Below are 18,516 nucleotides of genomic sequence, written 5' to 3' on the forward strand. Positions count from 1 at the left end.
CAAGTGTTGCGGATAATCCTGATGCTTATCTTCTTGAGCAAATCCCATAACTCGCAAGAAGTATTTTCTTGACCCCTTATGTGTGACAATAAATGATGACGAAAAAGCAAGCCGGAGCCCAAAGAGAAGCCCATTGAAAAAGACCTTGCTTCCCTCTACAGTGGTACCTCGGGTTAAGTACTTAATTCGTTCTGGAGTTCTGTTCTTAACCTGAAACTGTTCTTAACCTGAAGCACCACTTTAGCTAATGGGGCCTCCTGCTGCTGCCGCACCGCCGGAGCACGATTTCTGTTCTCATCCTGAAGCAAAGTTCTTAACCTGAAGCACTATTTCTGGGTTAGCAGAGTCTGTAACCTGAAGCGTATGTAACCCAAGGTACCACTGTATTTTCAATTTTTGAGGGAAAAGAAAAGAAAAAGGATCTTTTTTGTATTTTTAAGGGAGTGTTTTTTGTAGTTGTTGTTTGTGTTTTTTTGTTTTTTGTTTTTGTTTTTTTTAAGGGAAGGAAGAAAAAGGTGAAAACATTTTCTATTTTAATTTTAATTTTTTATTGGTTTTTTGTTTTTAAAAGAATTTTCTTTCTTCTTTTTGAAAATAATAATATTCTTATATTACTATTTTCATCTCCACCTATTTTTTAATACATAAATTCCCCCCTTCCCCCTCATATATTCTAACCTTATTTAAAAAACAACAACACAAAACAACCCCCCTTTCCCCCCTAAGTCTTCAGTCCCTCTACTAAATTTCTATTACCTTTTTTAAAATACATCCATATATTACTTAAATCACACTCTCCACTCCCCCCCAAAAAGGGGGGGACCTTTTTTGTTGTAGTTGTGCTCATTTCTTCCAACTTCTTTTATTTCATCTCTATTTTACTTCCTCAGCATATAAACACTCTCCTTAAATCCCTTCCCTCAGCTCCTTTTTGCTTATTTTTCCTCATATTTCCCCCTACTTTTTACTCTCCACCCCATTTTTGTTTTCTATCACTTTTGTTTTTTTTTTTTTTAAATCACCCCCCTTTTTCCCATTGTCAGTTTGCTTTGAGGGGGGAGCCCTTTCTCCCCACCCCCTCTTTTAAAACAAGACCTCTTTCCCCATACCACCACCAGCCCCACAGTTCCCTCTCTCTCCCCACCCCTCCCTTTTTTCTCTTTTCTTCTTCTTCTTCCCACCCTCCTCTTCCTTCTCTTTCTCTCTCCCCCTCCCTTTCTCCATCCCCCTCCCCCGCCCTCTTTAAAGTAAATTTACTATCTCTCCTTCTCTCTCTTTCCCCCTTTTATTTTACTCCAATTTCCCCCTCCTCCCACCCCTCTCCTCCCCCGTTTTGTTCTTTCTCTTCTTCCTCTCCTTCCTCCTTCTCCCCCCACCCTTTACATATAGCCTGTCTGTCTGTTTCTGTTTCTGAACGCATCCCCAACCCCACCCTCCACCTTAACTGGACCCCAGTACCCCTTTTGTGTATATACAACCCCTCCTAAACACACATTTCCCCTGGCCCCAGGGGGAGTGCGAGATGATCTCGCACATCTCTGCCTGCTAACCCCCTCCCTCTATGTCAGTGTTTCCCAACCGGTGTTCCGCGGCACACGAGTGTGCCGTGAGACGTTGCCTCGTGTGCCGCGAGATGCCTGGAGGGAGGCGGGCGAGTCGGGCGGCGAGAGGCGGGGCGGCGGCGGCGAGGAGAGGCCGCGCCTCCTGCTGCTGCCTGGCGCTCCTCCTCGCAGCCGGCAGCGCTGCCTGGGCGCCTCCGCGCGACTCTGTCTCGCTGGGTTTGGTCTCCCAGCAGAGACGGGTCACACGCGCCCCTCCCTCCCTCCCTCAGCCTGCGCGGAGGGAGAGCCAGAGAGAGGCATCGCTCCTGCGCGGCGGGAGAGGGAGCAGCCGGAGCGATGCCCCAAACGAACGCATGGGACCGGAGGGGAAATCCTCTCCGAGGCGGATTGAGCGCAGCTGAGAGAAGCCTTTCGAGGAGCTGCCGTGTCCCCTGGAAACCCCCTTCCCAGCTCTGCCTGCCTGCCTGCCGTGGGGCTCGTATCGCCCTTTAAAGGGCGCGGGAAACTAGAAATGTGGGGACTTGGGGTTTTCCTCAGGCTGAATTCCGAGCTGAATTCCGAGCAAGGGACTGAGGGACGGCGGCAACTGAGGCGGCGGCGAGGATCCGCGTCGAGCCGGGGGCGGCTCCGCGGTGGTGGTGCCGAGCGGCGGGGCAGCACGTGCAAAAGGGAGGAGCGCGAGACAGCGGAGGAGGAGGAGGCCGGCATGTCCGGGCAGCAGCAGCAACAACAGCAGCAGCAACTCCCGGCGACGGCTCCTCAAGCCCCGCCGCCGCCCCCTCCTCCGCCCGCTATCGCCGCCACCACCACAACAGCCGCCGCCGCCTCAGTTGCCGCCGTCCCTCAGTCCCTCGCTCTGCTGCCTCCTCCCACCCCCAAAGCTTGGAGGTTCCCCGGCAAGGGGGAGGGAAAAAACTTTCACTTTTGTGCGTCCCTCCCGGTGTGACGCTGCGCGCTGACGTCACGGGGCGGGGCTTTAATGGTGGTGTGCCGCGAGATTTTTTTTCAGTAAACAGGTGTGCCGTTGCCCAAAAACGTTTGGGAAACACTGCTCTATGTGAACTGTCTGTCTGGTGGTCTATCCGCTTCTCTGCTTACCTGACCCCTCCCCCTTTGGCGACACTGCTGAGGTGACTATGGAAACCCCAGAGAAGCTCTTAAAACACAGTCTAGAAGTAACACAAATGGCCACCTAATTTTGAACGCTCTGTAAAAGCCACCAGTCAACAACGCCTGATCAGCTCAGCAACCCAACAACACCCAGGAACCACCACTGCTACAACTTCTAACCGCAACACGCCCTACTCCAAGAGGACGCCAAATAGACCTCAAACCAAAACCAATCGGGAGATTGAGATGACACCAAACAGGGAGATGGCAAACCGTGCTGGCCCACCCCCAAAACCTGGACCCACTCCAAAATAGTCTCCATCCCAAAACCACTAAAAGACAGCCTCAAAGTAGAATCATACCGCCCAATCTCATTAATAAACCAAGACTACAAGATATTCACATCAATCTTGGCCAACTGCCTAAAAATCTTCCTACACAAGTTAATAGCCCCAGACCAGACTGGCTTTGTCCCTGGCCGCAATATAACAGACCCCATCAGGAAACTACTGAACCTGATCAAACGCAGCAAGGCAACTACCGTATTTTTCGCTCCATAGGACGCACCGGACCATAGGACGCACCGGACCATAGGAGGGGGAGAACAGGGGGGGAAATTTTTCTTGTTCTCCCCCTCTAAAACAAGGTGCGTTCAAGGTACATTCACCAGAGCTTGTGGGGCTGGCGGTGGGGCGAAGCGCTGCTTTCCCCCACCGCCAGCCTCAAAGATCCCTGAAGCCTTTTGGAGCGCAGCGCCCCGCTGCCCTACAGAGGTTTGCGCGCAGCCGTCCCCAAGCTAGAGCAGTGAGACAGAGCCCTCCATCTCACTGTTCTGGCTTGGGAACAGCTTTGCTAGCTTCTGCAGGACAGCGAGGTGAAGGCACCCCGCTGCCCTGCAGAGGTTTGCGCGCAGCAATCCCCAAGCTAGAGCAGCGAGACGGAGCGCTCCGCAGTGCTCCATCTTCCTGTTCTGGCTTTGGGCTTAGCGGCGCAGCCTGCATTCGCTCTATAGGACGCACACACATTTCCCCTTAATTTTTGGAGGGGGAAATGTGTATCCTATAGAACGAAAAATACGGTAAACTCCCATTGACAATTGTGTCCCTAGACACCCCCAAAGCCTTTGATTGCTTAGAGTGAAAATACATATTAGCAGTACTAACTAACATGAAATTTGGTCCCAACTTCCTACAAATCCTCAAACAAATATACTCCCAAGCCTCAGCAAAATGCAGAACTAACAATATGGATTCTAATACTATAGCTATCCAAAGAGGCATGAAACAAGGATGCCCACTGTCTCCCTTCTTATTTATCCTGGCCCTGGAACCCTTAGCAATCTGAATCCGAGCAGCCACAGACATCAAGGGAGTGGAAATAAAAGGCAGAACCTATAAATTAGGGCTCTTTGCAGACAACCTAATGGTCACAACACCAGACCCCATAAGCACAGCAACCTCCCTAATCAGAGAACTCAACACATTTGCAATGGTGTCGGGCCTACAGGTAAATTTTACAAAGTCAGAAGCTATGTGCTTCAACACCCCTCCTCACACCCAAAAAGAACTCACGAAGGTCACCAAAATAAAACTGTGCCACACCAAGTTCAGATACCTAGGGGTACAAATAACCAGAAACCTCAATAAATTGTACTTCCACAACTACAAGCCCCTGTGGCGACAAATTAACAAAGACCTAAAAAGATGGAACAACGTGAATTTCATTCTCTCAGACAAAATAGCCATGATCAAAATGATCATCCTCCCAAAACTAACCTACCTATTCCAAACCCTCCCAATCTGGATCCCCCCCAACCCAACTCCGCAGTTGGCAGAGAAAACTACACTCTTTTATCTTCTCACATAAAAAACCAAGAATAAGCCCCAAATACCTGCACCTCCCCACCTCAGAAGAAGGATGGGGAATCCCCAACATAGAAGCATATTACATTGCCAACCAAATACGCCATATAATCCCATATATACTAGAAGATGAGACAAAACAATGGGTACACCTAGAGAGGGACACAATTGAAAATACCTGCACCACAGCATACCCACTCCTCCCAGACAAACTAAAGAAAATTCCCACAACACTTAACAGGTACACACAGACCATGCTCAAAGCATGGAAAACAGAAATAGGCAAACTATCCCCAACCCCATCCCCACAAATCCCCCTGGCATACCACCCATTATTCCACCATGCAGCACAAAACCTCCAGATAAAAACCTGGCAAACCAAAGGCTTATATCGCCTAATAGACTTCTATAAAAACAACAAACCTTTGTCAACACAAGAAATACAAGACAAACTAGAAGACACCCAAATGCCCTGGTTAACACAACACCAACTAACTACATGCCCTCTTAAACAACCCAACATTTTAGTGTATTTTTGGCCCAGGGTGGCTGGGGAAACCCAGCCAGATGGGCGGGGTTATATATATATATATATATATATATATATATATATATATATATAAAATCAGCAACAACTAGGCCCCTGACAACCTTTGAAAACCTCCTCCTAACAACAAAGGGAAACAGTAAAGGGATGGTATCCGCAATATACAAAATACTACTCCAAAATCCCACAAACCCCCTAGACGCAATCAAAAAACAATGGGAGGATGACATAGGCTATGAGATTATCCCCACTCAATGGACCAGAATGTGGTCTAAACCCCCCTTTAAATCCATATCAACGAAAAGAAAAGAACTCACTCTGAAACTCACCTGCAGGTGGTACCTAACACCAAGAAAACTAGCGCTAATACGCCCAGGAACCTCACCAAAATGCTGGAGAGGGTGCACCTCCACAGGCACATACCTCCACATGTGGTGGGAGTGTCCCAAAATCCAACTATTCTGGACAACAGCCATACAAGAAATATGTAAAATAACTAAGCAAGTATTAGACATCACCCCAGAATTGGCCCTACTGAACATATTCCAAGACAACAATGCCCATTTACACCACAAAGCACTCATAACCCACCTACTTTCAGCAGCCAGAAACACCATAGCCAGACACTGGAGAGACCTGTCAGGAGTCAGCATGGGAAACAGCCCGACTAGAAAAATTAACCAATAAACTGAAACTGACACAGGGACAAATAGAAGACGCCTTTACCCCCGTATGGCTCCCCTTTATCACATCCACAGCCCAACAAGACAATGACAATAATCCACCAACAGCATACAAATCAATTTGGCTAACCTGATCCAAAGCACCCACCCACCCCACTCACCCCCAAAACAAAGACCACCACAGCCAACCACAAACGAAGAGCCACACCTTGGCCAACGCCAACCTCTCCCACCACCAAAGGAACACAAGTGAACAGCAGAGGACCTGCAAGAGCAACGCTGACACCAAAGCCCACATACATTAAGGGAAATAGAAACATCGCCAATGTCTGAACAAATGAAACTGATTTGTAAAAATGTTACACGGGAAAAATACGAGAGACATTACACATACTTCTGTAAAACAAGAAAATCTTTAATAATAATAAAAAGACAATAGATGATGACTACATTGGACTGGAACCAGCTGCCCGCAGACATGGAGAGGAGGGCAGGAAGCATAGCTTGGGAAACAAAGCCTTAACGCCTGCAGGTTGTAATTTGCATCTAATATTTTAATGTTGTTTTGATTAGAAAATTGCCTCAAAGAAACTAGGAAGAGAGCGAATGGCCTCTAAGCGCTTGCTTTTGCCCCACCGCCCCCCGTTTCTTTCTTCCAGTAAGTTCTGGCTGTCACTATTCGCCCCACGCCAAACGACAGAAACAGCGACAAAGGAGCAAAGAGCCTTCGAGGAGTCCCTCTGTTTCCGTGGCGGACCTTTCTCTCCTCCCGCGCGGCCCCTGGAGGCTCTTCTGGTCCCGATTCACGGGCCGAGGATTCCGGGCCATTTCTGGAGAGAGCTGGCCCGGGAGAGGCTTCGGCTGAGGGCGAGAGGAAGGGGCGGCGCCGCCAGGGGGCAGCAAAGCCGCGCCGCGCCCGAGCCCGAGTCTCCTGCGCGCCGCCTGACGATCTCATGTGGCGGCTCTTCTCCCGCGCGGCGTCCCGGGGCCGCTGGAAGGGGCAGGAGGAGGCCGCGGCGGCGGCGGCGGCGGCGGCGGCGCCTCTTTTCCGGAGAAGCGGCTGCGGCCTCGCGCTCCTCCTGGGCCGGCCGGTGAGTGCTGGGCCTGGGGCGACGCCGGAGCCCCTGGGAGAAGGCCGGGGAGCGGCGAGCCCGGCCCGCGGAGCTTCTCCCTCGCCCCCAGGAGCCCGCCGCCCGGCCTCCCTCTCGGCCTCGGTCTCTCGTGGCGGGAGGAGCCGCCCGGGCCGCTCCCGGCGGGGCTCGGGAGGCCTCCTGGGCCCGGCCGCCTCGGCGCCTCTGGCCTTGAAACGGCGCCGGGACCCTCCGCGGGCAGGTTGGGGGGAGCCGGGAAAGGACAGGCCGGCCGCTGGCGGTGTGTTTGGGGGCGCTTCTCTTGAGGCCGAGATGGGAGGGAGGGAGGGAAGGGCGCAGGAAAGGTGGGTCTTCGCTGAGCGAGCGGGCCTTCAAAATGGAGAAAGACGCACTAAGATAGCAGGCAAGAGTCAAGCCGTGCGAAGGGAGAGGAGGGCCTTGGTTTGCGTGGCCCTCTGCCCTGCTCCCTGGATCTCGATCTCGCTAAACAAAGGGGCGAATACATGGACAAAGCTGGAAAGGAACTCTGATAGAAAACCAGCCAGGCTGAAAGAAGTAGGGAGAAGGAATGTGCTTGCTTCTGGAACAGCATGGCCTAAGGACTTGAAATACAAATGTTGCTTCTCCTGGTCAGAGGACTTGGCATATATATATATATATATATATATATATATATATATGTATGTTTACTTATAATAATAAGTAATTATTATGTATTATTAAAGCATTTATAATCCAGCTTTCATCCGAGGTTCCCATGGCAGAAATATACACAATCCTAACCACAAAATAAAACAGCGTAAAACAAAATGTAGCAGAATCCCCTCAGGGAGGACACAACCCTGAAAGTTGTACTGCTTGAACTTAGCCTTCTGCTGAAGAACATGATTTTCCACAAAAGTACTTAGAACTTATTTCTTCACAGGATGTGCAGCCACATTGTTTATATGGCGTTCTCATAGTCAAAGCCAAGAGTGCTCAACTGCAATGCGTAAGAAGTGCAGGAACTCGAATTGACAAAAGGTAAGTTGTATATAGAACTGGCCACCTGGCAACTCTGGGAACTTCCCAAACAGAGATCAATATTGAGGACAGAAACAGTCACCTCAGAAGAACGAAACCATCGAAACCAAAGCCATGTGCATGGGATCTGTGTTGGGGTGTTAGTTGGTAAAGCTGAATCATTTTAAGTGAATAATAGTGTCATTACATATGCAACAAATTTATCTAAAAATGCCACAGCATCCAGCACTTTCACACGTGACCAGACCTTTGTTTTCTTCTTTTGTAGCCGTTCCTAGGAATGCCTTGTTTACTCTCAGTATGGTGGAGACAGGCTTGTTTAACAAATTCATGTAGCATGAGAATGGAAGAGCTGCAAGCTTTCAGTTCCTCCAGATAACCTTTACTAGAACAGTCGCATCAGCCCACTTCTTAACTTTAGACAATAAAACATGTAAACACCAAGAGGGAGAAATACCATTAGCCACTAGCCGTGTAAAGAGAGTAAGCGCTCACTGATTAAGAGGTGAAGAGGATCCATTTCCAAGTTCTCCAACACTCATTGTGTTGCCAACTTATGGGTAGTTCTTGCATTTGGAAAGTGCCACTCCCTATTCCCTACATCCCAAGCATTCCTGATGTGGGAATAGGCAGGTTGTGGTTGTCTTCCACATGATCTTGCTTGTTCACATGTTACCAGAGCAGACTGGGATGGAGCCACAATTTAGACAAAACCATGGGACATGCATATTGTGGAAAGTGGGCTTAGGCCTCAAACAGGTGTCCAGGTAGCCTAACTGCACATCTTTAGGGTGCAAACCACTGGAAAACTACACAAGCTTTACTAAAACGAATGGAAACGTCCATTAGTACTTTTGCTATGAAAATATCGTAAGAATAAAGAGAGGAAGGGTTCTTTCAAATTAAGCCAGATGTCATCTAGGGCTGGGCAATATCTGATTTTCAACATCATGATAGATCACCAGCTAATCATCATGATATACTGCTATATCTTGATGTCTGAAATAAGGAAGGATGGCTGGGCTATGGAGGGAGGGATGCTTTTTGCTGCGTGATCTCTGTGCTGCTTCTTAAAGCTCTGGGTGGTCCTTACTGGTGATGTCTGCCTCCTGGCATTGTTCTGCCATTGGCTGAGATGAGCCGCGGGGAAGCAACCGGAGAGGAAAAGCAGGGAGTGGGACTCCATGGTTCAGGGACAGCACCAAGGCTGGCACTGGAGGGAACGGGGAGGGAAAATGGAGCCCAAAGGCTAGCCAGCCAGAGGGAGCCAGCTATGACGGAACCAGTGTCCAAATGGCAGTGAAGCCTGCTGTCAAGTTTGGTAACAAATTATCAAGAGAGGGCCAAACATATAGAAAAGAAACAAAAACGGACAAGAAAGACAAATCAATGTCTAAATGTATGCAGATGTAATCAATTAATTGACTAACAGTGCAAACCTAACTATTCAAAAGTAAGTCATAATAAATTCAGTGGGGTCAGAATTGTAGCCTAAAATTCCTTAATCAGAGGACTGTCTAATGAATGGAAGTTGCAGTGTGTGGTGAATTAAGATAAAAAAATTCCTTCCAGTAGCACCTTAAAGACCAACTAAGTTAGTTCTTGGTATGAGCTTTCATGTGCATGCACACTTCTTCAGATACCAAGTGTGCATGCACACGAAAGCTCATACCAAGAACTAACTTAGTTGGTCTTTAAGGTGCTACTGGAAGGAATTTTTTTATTTTGACTATGGCAGACCAACACGGCTACCTATCTGTAACTGGTGAATTAAGGTTCAGCCGAATAAAATTTCTGGGCTATACATACCTAATTTGTCTTTTTTATTGCAACTTCAGAAATGGTTCCTACACTAGTATGTGTCGGTAACAAACATCCTCAAGTTACTGTGTTCTTTTTTGGGATTTCTTGTTTTGCACTGATAATATTTTGATTTAATGGTATAAAATTTGAGTAACTCTTTCTTTACCTGACTTTTACAGCTCAATAGATGAAACTATGTATGAAAAACTTGCTGAAGAAACCCTGGAGTCATTAACAGATTTCTTTGAGGAGCTGGCAGACAAGCCCTTTACTCCTCAAGATTATGATGTCTCATTTTCGGTATAGTATTTTATTTTATACTATAGTGTTTTATTTTATGAAGAAAGTAGGAAAAACCACTGGGCTAGTAAGATACAATCTAGATCAAATCCCTTATGAATACACAGTGGAAGTGAGGAACAGGTTTAAGGATTTAGATTTGGTGGACAGAGTGCCTGAAGAACTATGGATGGAGGCGCACAACATTATACAGGAGGCAGCAACGAAAACCATTCCCATGAAAAGGAAATGCAAGAAAGCAAAGTGGCTGTCCAACGAGGCCTTACAAATAGCGGGGGAGAGAAGGCAAGCAAAATGCGAGGGAGATGGTGAAAGAAACAGGAAATTGAATGTCGATTTCCAAAAAATAGCAAGGAGAGACAAGAAGGCCTTCTTAAACGAGCAATGCAAAGAAATAGAGGAAAACAACAGAATGGGAAGAACCAGAGATGTCTTCAATAAAATTGGAGATATGAAAGGAACATTTTGTACAAAGATTACCATAATAAAGGACAAAAGTGGTAAGGACCTAACAGAAGCAGAAGACATCAAGAAGAGGTGGCAAGAATACACCGAGGAATTATACCAGAAAGATATGGATGGCTCGTACACCCCAGGTAGTGTGATTGCTGACCTTGAGCCAGACATCCTGGAGAGTGAAGTCAAATGGGCCTTAGAAAGCACTGCTAATAACAAGGCCAGTGGAAGTGATGGTATTCCAGCTGAACTATTTAAAATTTTAAAAGATGATGTTGTTAAGGTGCTACACTCAATATGCCAGCAAGTTTGGAAAACTCAGCAGTGGCCAGAGGATTGGAGAAGATCAGTCTACATCCTAATCCCAAAGAAGGGCAGTGCCAAAGAATGCTCCAACTACTGCACAGTCGCACTCATTTCACACGCTAGCAAGGTTATGCTTAAAATTCTACAAGGTAGGCTCAAGCAGTATGTGGACCGAGAACTCCCAGAAGTGCAAGCTGGATTTAGAAGAGGCAGAGGAATCAGAGACCAAATTGCAAACATGCGCTGGATTATTGGGAAGGATAGAGAGTTCCAGAAAGACATCTACTTCTGCTTCATTGACTATGCAAAAGCCTTTGACTGTGTCGACCACAGCAAACTGTGGCAAGTTCTTAAAGAAATGGGAGTGCCTGATCACCTCATCTGTCTCCTGAGAAATCTCTATGTGGGACAAGAAGCTACAGTTAGAACTGGATATTGAACAACTGATTGGCTCAAAATTGGGAAAGGAGTACGACCAGGCTGTATATTGTCTCCCTGCTTACTTAATTTATATGCAGAATTCATCATGCAAAAGGCTGGACTGGATGAATCCCAAGCCGGAATTAAGATTGCCAGAAGAAATATCAACAAGCTAAGATATGCAGATGACACAACCTTAATGGCAGAAAGTGAGGAGGAATTAAAGAACCTTTTAATGAGGGTGAAAGAGGAGAGCGCAAAATATCGTCTGAAGCTCAACATCAAAAAAATGAAGATCATGGCCACTGGTCCCATCACCTCCTGGCAAATAGAAGGGGAAGAAATGGAGGCAGTGAGAGATTTTACTTTCTTGGGTTCCATGATCACTGCAGATGGTGACAGCAGCCACGAAATTAAAGACGCCTGCTTCTTGAGAGAAAAGCCATGACAAACCTAGGCAGCATCTTAAAAAGCAGAGACATCACCTTGCCAACTAAGATCCGTATAGTTAAAGCTATGGTTTTCCCAGTAGTGATGAATGGAAGTGAGAGCTGGACCATCAAGAAGGCTGATCACCGAAGAATTGATGCTTTGAATTATGGTGCTGGAGGAGACTCTTGAGAGTCCCATGGACTGCAAGAAGATCAAACCGATCCATTCTTAAGGAAATCAGCCCTGAGTGCTCACTGGAAGGACAGATCGTGAAGCTGAGACTCCAATACTTTGGCCACCTCATGAGAAGAGAAGACTCCCTGGAAAAGACCCTGATCCATGATGTTGGGAAAGATGGAGGGCACAAGGAGAAGGGGACGACAGAGGACGAGATGGTGGGACAGTGTTCTCGAAGCTACCAGCATGAGTTTGACCAAACTGCTGGTGGCAGTGGAAGATAGGAGTGCCTGGTGTGCTCTGGTCCAAGGGGTCACGAAGAGGCGGACACGACTGAACGTCTAAACAACAACAATTTTATTTTATTTATTTTTACAGGTGTTTTTGCTATAGTCTCAACTGCACTTTAGACAGTACCATAAATAATTTCTGGGTATAAGAAAGCTTCCCTGTATGAGACTCCTGCATATTCTTGCACTGCGGGGGCGGGGCGGGTTGGACTGGATGATCTGAGAGTCCCTTCCAGTTCTATACTTCTATGATTCTAAGCATTTCTTTCCCAGCTGTTTAAGAAACTCTGTTCTCATAAGGAGCTAATGGAATGGTAGGACCACAAGGTGGCACAACTGGAAAATAGCTGAAACTACAGTTTCAGCTTGCTTGTGATAGAGATAAAAGCATATCTAAAAATTAATTCTATCCTAAGGAATCCGTAATAGTAATATTTCCAGTAGCATTTAGGAATCCATGTGTGACTGTTCTCTCACCTGTCCTGGGAGCTTACCTTGATTTATTTAACATTCATTAATACAGTAAATAGGACACAGGTGGCACCGTGATCTAAACCACAGAGCCTAGGGCTTGCCGATCGGAAGGTCAGCAGTTTGATTCCCCATGACAGGTGAGTTCCCATTGCTCAGTCCCAGCTCCTGCCCACCTAGCAGTTTGAAAGCACGTCAAAGTGCAAGTAGATAAATAGATACTGCTCCAGCAGTAAGGTAAACGGCATTTCCATGCGTGTGTTGCTCTGGTTTCGCCACAAGCAGCTTAGTCATGCTGGTCACATGACCCGAAAAAACTGCGGACAAACGCCACCTCCTTCGGCCAGTAAAGCAAGATGAGCACCGCAACCCCAGAATTGTTCGCGACTGGACTTAACTGTCAAGGGTCCGTTACCTTTACCTTTTAGTACAGCAAATACTTTTTCTCATGTGTGTGATATATAACGAAAAACTACAATGAGCATTTGATTAATTATCTCTAAAAACTTCATGGTTATAGTGTTTCTATAAACATGGCACAGACAAACGGGATATGCTATGAAATGATGTCAAATGCTTGTTTGTGTGGTTTGCACATTTTTAAAATTAGAAGTAATGTGTTGATGGGTTAGGTCTATTTACAGTACAACATATGGTATCTAGCATGATACTGGTAATACAGTAACAGCTGTTTGGGAATGTATTATATCAGTGTTTTTCAACCACTGTTCCGTGGCACACTAGTGTGCCGCGAGATGTTGCCTGGTGTGCCGCGAGATGTTGCCTGGAGGGAGGCGGGCGAGTCGGGCGGCGAGAGGCGGGGCGGCGGCCGCGAGGAGAGGCCGCCCAGCGCGGGGCTCTCGCCATCTGCCTGCCTGGCTGCCTGCGAGCTCGGCGGGCAGCGCCTCCGTCCGCAGCGCCCGCCTCATGGCTCTCATTCCCTGCCCCTGCCAAAGCTCACCCAGCCAAGCCGCTCTCTCCTTCCTGCCTCGCTTTGCTGCCTCCTCCCCCCCCACCCCCAAAGCTTGGAGGTTCCCCGGCGCCGACCCGCAGGTTTGACCCCCTTCTCACACCTGTTCGCGCTCCTTGCACGGAATGGGGCGGATGGGGAGGAACGGGGCTCGCCGCTGCCTCCGCTCGCCCTCCCCCCCTCCGCTGGCAGTCCCGCAATTCTTGGCTTTTTGGCGGTTGGCACAGAAGGAAGGCAAGGGGGAGGGGAAAAAATTGAAACTTACACTTTTGTGCGTCCCTCCCGGCGTGACGCTGCGCGCTGACGTCACGGGGCTGTAATGGTGGTGTGCCTCGAGATTTTTTTCATGAAACAAGTGTGCCTTTGCCCAAAAAAGGTTGGGAAACACTGTATTATATGATATAGCTGTCAGGAAAAGCATGCTGGAATGCTGCTTTTGCTATGAAATAACGTAAAATCTAGAAAGCTTTCAGTTGACATTGAAGTAGTTTACCATTTTGTTTATTTTATAAAGACATTTCCAAGCTACTGTTTGGCCCTAAAAAGGACGTCAGTAACAGCTCAAGGTAAAATCAATTTAAGGACCCAGAACAAGATAAAACAGTCAAAGCGTAGTCGACAAGGGAGACCGTGCTCAGTCATACTAAACACTTGGTGTAATCTAAACAAAGTCTGAGCTTAAAAGGAAGGCAGGCAGCCAAGCCAAATTTAACCATGTAAGATTGTGTAAGGATAATAAGTGTGGGGATTTAATATCTGAATTACTCTTAATTATTATCTCAGGAGCCTTTCTTTTTTAGAGTGGTGCAGGTTCAGTCAAGAACTGGGGAAGCAGGGCCCATGCTTTTCAAAACTTAATTGCATTGCACATTTGGGGACACATTCTTGAGGTAACCTCCTAGGACTCAGTTCACCAGCTGCAGTCCTGTCTGCTGCCCCTTCCTCTTCTTAGCTGGAGTTGAGGCCTTCCTGCTTCAGAGCTCATGCCTGTCAACACCTGACACAGGAAAGGAAAGGACAACAGACAGGGCAGAGAGTAAAGTCCAAAAGGCCATGTACCTAACAGGCTTAGACCATTTGCTGTGAGTTTCCAAATTTCTAAAATGTTAACACTTGGAACTAAGAAAATGAACCATGAAAACATTGCAGTTGGTCTCCCAAATAACATGGTGAAAAACACAAAGGAATGCCAATCGAATGCTCCTGGGAGCTTAATGAATAGAAAATCCCTTAGACAATGCTGTGCAATATAGACATGCAGCCTGAAAGAAATCCCTGCCTTTCTGAATAAGAACATTCCAGAGATAAAATTTGGTGACTGGACACTTCATCAAAAGTATAAAGCTGTGGGTTTGCGACACGCACACTCGTTGGAAATCCCCTACAGCCGGGCTGGGGCCCAAGGGCCACTCTTCAGGTTTCTCTCTGTGGCCCTTGGGACTTTTCCCATGCCACCCCACCCTCCCTGCTCAGCCACCCTGCCTTTTCCCAAGCCACAGCCTTGAGTGTTTTGGCCTGGCTAACGTGTCCTAATGTCTCTTGGCTGCCAGGATGGAGGGTGGGGTGTATAGAAACAAGCCTGGTGTACAAAGGCTGAACTACCTTCGTTTCTTTGCCAGTTTCTGTCTTTGGCCCACTTCCCATAGGAATAAGATCCCTGAAAGAGGGTCCCATTGGGGAAACTGCCATCTGAAAAAGGTGCCATATTCCTGCGCTTCTGTTTTTGTTTTGTTTTTAAGTCATTAAAATTCACCTAGACACAGTTTTCCACCTCTGAATTACTTGTTTCAGTCCATTACCTTGTGGACTGGATTCCTAAACAGAAACTGGAAACAAATAATGTGAATCAAGTTGGTTTCTAGAGAAAAACCAGGCAATCCATTTGCAGTATCGTTTGGTCATCCCATGGAACGTTATGTTATTCATACTCATATACCGGTATATAGAGAGGGGAGGAGATATACATACCCCCCCCAAAAAAAATCCTTATTCTTGAGAGTATGGCTTTACCACACAGAAAAATGTAGAAATGCAAAATTCAGTTTGGATGAGAAGTAATAATAGTTTATTTGCACTTATTTGAAAAAAATAGGTTATTTAATAATTTTTGCTCTCATGTTTTAGTTGTGAAATCCTAATCAATTATTACTTGCCAGACCCTGAGATTTCTGCTTATATAAATATATTGCAAGTTCTTACAGATAGCTTGTTTTGTTTTGTTTTCTCTCCCCACTCCCGATTTATTCTGTAGACTGGAGTATTAACAGTTAAATTGGGTGGAAGCATGGGAACATATGTGATCAACAAACAGACGCCAAACAAACAGATATGGCTGTCCTCTCCAAGCAGGTAAGCAAATGTCTGTTTGTTAGAATGTTCTGGAAATTTTACAGTTGAACTAAAATATCTCCTACCTCAGCCTTATTAGTTGCATGCACTTTGGAGACTCAGAATGGCTTGTGTGGATTTCCCAGGCAGTCAATATCAGGTGCTAGTCAGGCTGACAACTGCTTCGGTGATACAGTATGTGATTATTTTCCCCCACAGCCCCTGGAACTATTTGTATGATTTTCTCTATTTTGCAGTGCTAGTCATTGAACTTAGGCTTTTGGTCAGTGAGTGACATCCTCTGATGCACCATCCATTGGGAGCACTGATCCTGCACTGCGTCTCGAATGCTGAGCTGACAGATACCATATTGTTGTGCAGTGAAGAGCAGACAATGTTTTAAACGAATAAATAAAATATTAAAACATACCTAAGCCAGAGTTAGGATGTGGAAAATTAGAGTATTTACTTTCTAGTATGTTACAGAAAACGACAACACAATTTTCTGACTGCTGTTTAATTAAGTGAGGCTAATTCAGGTGGGCCATCGTGAGGATTGGACCATCAGGAATGAATGAAACCTAAAGCAAGTGTCCCGTTTTAGCACAGAGCTCCTGTGGTGGCTGTGGGGTGTCAGGAGAAGCAGGGAAGGCACCAAGGCTTTTTGGACCAGCAGAATAGCTAACTCTCCTGCGGTCAGGAGCTGTCAGGGGGCTGAATTTTTTCATCTCTAGCTGGTGCCACAGTCAGGACTGCCCCAGAACTTTAGCGGCATGTATGTTAAAGTTTTGAAGCCAACTCCAACCTTTTAGAAATAATTGATTTTTCTTTGCCCTAATTCACCTCATGCCAACCAGTTGGCTTTCAATCACACCATAGATCATATTGTGTGATAACTTAATGCAAATAGCTGTGGGAGTTCCAAGTACCCATTTCCAGCATGCACACCCTTCCTTCTGTCATATTTGGTTGATATTTAAATGTTGTTGTTAATTGAATTTATATACTGCCCTATACCAGGAGGTCTCAGGGCAGTTCACACAACAAAATCATAATACAAAACCGCAATATATATAATCAAAATAAAAACAACAACCCAATAGCACCCCCCCCCCAAAAAAGGGCATAGGATGTCATGTTCTCAGTCATGTTCTTGTTTGTTCTTTCACAGTGGCCCGAAGCGTTATGACTGGACTGGAAAAAACTGGGTTTATTCTCATGATGGAATCTCTCTTCATGAACTACTTGCAATGGAATTTTCTGTTGCATTAGAAACCAAATTAGACTTATCAGCTCTAGCACATGCTGGAAGAAAACATTCTTGATAATATCTATTGCAAAGAATTCAAAGACTTTGAACTTTGACACATAGTCTTCCCCTTTTTTGTAAATGTGTTAATCCAATTTTAAATTCTGCAGGATGTCTGTAAACTCACTTTTACTCTGCAACAATGTGAAAACAATTCCCACCCCGCTGCCGCCTGGTTTCTTAATGTGTTCAGGTATTTTCCATCCTCGTTTGGATTGCAGACACAGTCATTGCTGCCCAGCCTTTTAGCTAGAATTAAGGAGGGCATTTGGATGTCCTATTGAAGACAACTATTGTACTAAGCTCTCTCTTGGCTGCATTCAGGTCTTTTTCTAAACTGCATTATTCTCCATAACTAAAGATTTAAACCACATTGATAATGCTGAAAACCATTTCTGCAAAATGGTAGTATACATGTAGGATTGCGATATTTATATTAGGCTTGCCAGCCCAGTGGAATACCTGTAAGAGTAGAATACCTGTTCTTTTTTCTTTTCTTTTTTGTCAATAATTTTTAGTAGTTTTCAATTACAAAACTCCAAAGCAAACCTCATGATATGCATCTCAAATCGTAATCACAATCAAATAAAAAATTATATAATTTGGATGGCCTCCCACTTGCTGGATTACAGGTTCAGTAATTCTTCCCCCCCCCCCCTGCTTCCAAAGTCTTATTTGTTCCAGTTGTATTCCAGTCTTAATCATAGTGCCTTGTTCAACAGCTGCAGTTTGTGACTTCCATTCGTATTAACATTCAGTAATTTATTAATCCACAAGTGAATATCTATATCCCTTCGTCCTGCGTGCAATAATTATTTGTTCATTTTTTTTCTTCCCAAAAAGTTCTGTGTTGATCCAGTCATTCTCTCAATTATGATTACAATACATGTGCTTCAGCCTGGGGAAAGAGTTAACTGGAACCCCACCAGAGCTCTAATGGGTCTCCAATTTCCCTTTCTTTGTCCATACAGATAAAGATGGCGCCCTGCATCTTGGTGCATCTCCAAAATCCAATTTCTCTTACATTCCAAGATAACAACCTTCTCTTCTTCTCACCAAATACTGTATTGGCCTGTATATAAGCCTCACTTACCCCCCAAATTCCGACCGTAAAAAGTAAAAGTGTGGCTTATATTCGCAACCTTACAGTATGCAGCCAGGAGTGTCGGGCAAACAGCGTCAGGAGCGCAGGAAAGCAGTGCCCGCCCTGTGTGTAATCCCCATCCGCACTGACCCCTCTTGTTCTCCTGGCTTCAGCGAAAGCAACGCGAAGCCTCCCGAGCGCAGCGGGGCAGCTTGGATTTTCAGAAGACATTTGGCAGCTCTGGCTAGTAACAACTCTCAGTCTGAAAATGGAACTATGCTTCTGACTATTT

General features: G+C 46.1%; 1 protein-coding gene across 3 annotated transcripts; it reads left to right on the top strand.

Moving 5' to 3' along the window:
• Window positions 1–6,702: 6,702 nt before the first annotated feature.
• Window positions 6,703–18,516, top strand: FXN (frataxin). 3 transcript variants are annotated; one of them, XM_083465053.1, is made up of 5 exons: window positions 6,703–6,855; window positions 7,781–7,878; window positions 9,861–9,981; window positions 15,755–15,852; window positions 18,112–18,516. In XM_083465053.1, the coding sequence occupies exons 1-5, from the start codon at window positions 6,718–6,720 to the stop codon at window positions 18,113–18,115; spliced, it is 459 nt and encodes a 152-aa protein (XP_083321179.1). In that variant the 5' UTR covers window positions 6,703–6,717; the 3' UTR covers window positions 18,116–18,516. The 3 variants fall into 3 exon arrangements, with proteins under 3 accessions (XP_083321179.1, XP_083321178.1, XP_083321177.1); XM_083465052.1 differs by lacking the exon at window positions 18,112–18,516 and adding an exon at window positions 16,089–17,304; XM_083465051.1 differs by lacking the exon at window positions 18,112–18,516 and adding an exon at window positions 17,003–17,304.

Source organism: Podarcis liolepis (genome assembly GCF_965112155.1).
Source record: "Podarcis liolepis genome assembly, chromosome: 11".
Classification (NCBI taxonomy): domain Eukaryota; kingdom Metazoa; phylum Chordata; class Lepidosauria; order Squamata; family Lacertidae; genus Podarcis; species Podarcis liolepis.

Excerpts from the sequence above, each read along its gene's own strand:
- FXN (XM_083465051.1), top strand. The coding sequence starts at position 6,718 with ATGTGGCGGCTCTTCTCCCGCGCGGCGTCCCGGGGCCGCTGGAAGGGG. Across the intron at positions 6,856-7,780 it reads CGCTCCTCCTGGGCCGGCCG|GATGTGCAGCCACATTGTTT; the intron begins GTGAGTGCTGGG and ends ATTTCTTCACAG. Across the intron at positions 9,982-15,754 it reads ATTATGATGTCTCATTTTCG|ACTGGAGTATTAACAGTTAA; the intron begins GTATAGTATTTT and ends TTTATTCTGTAG.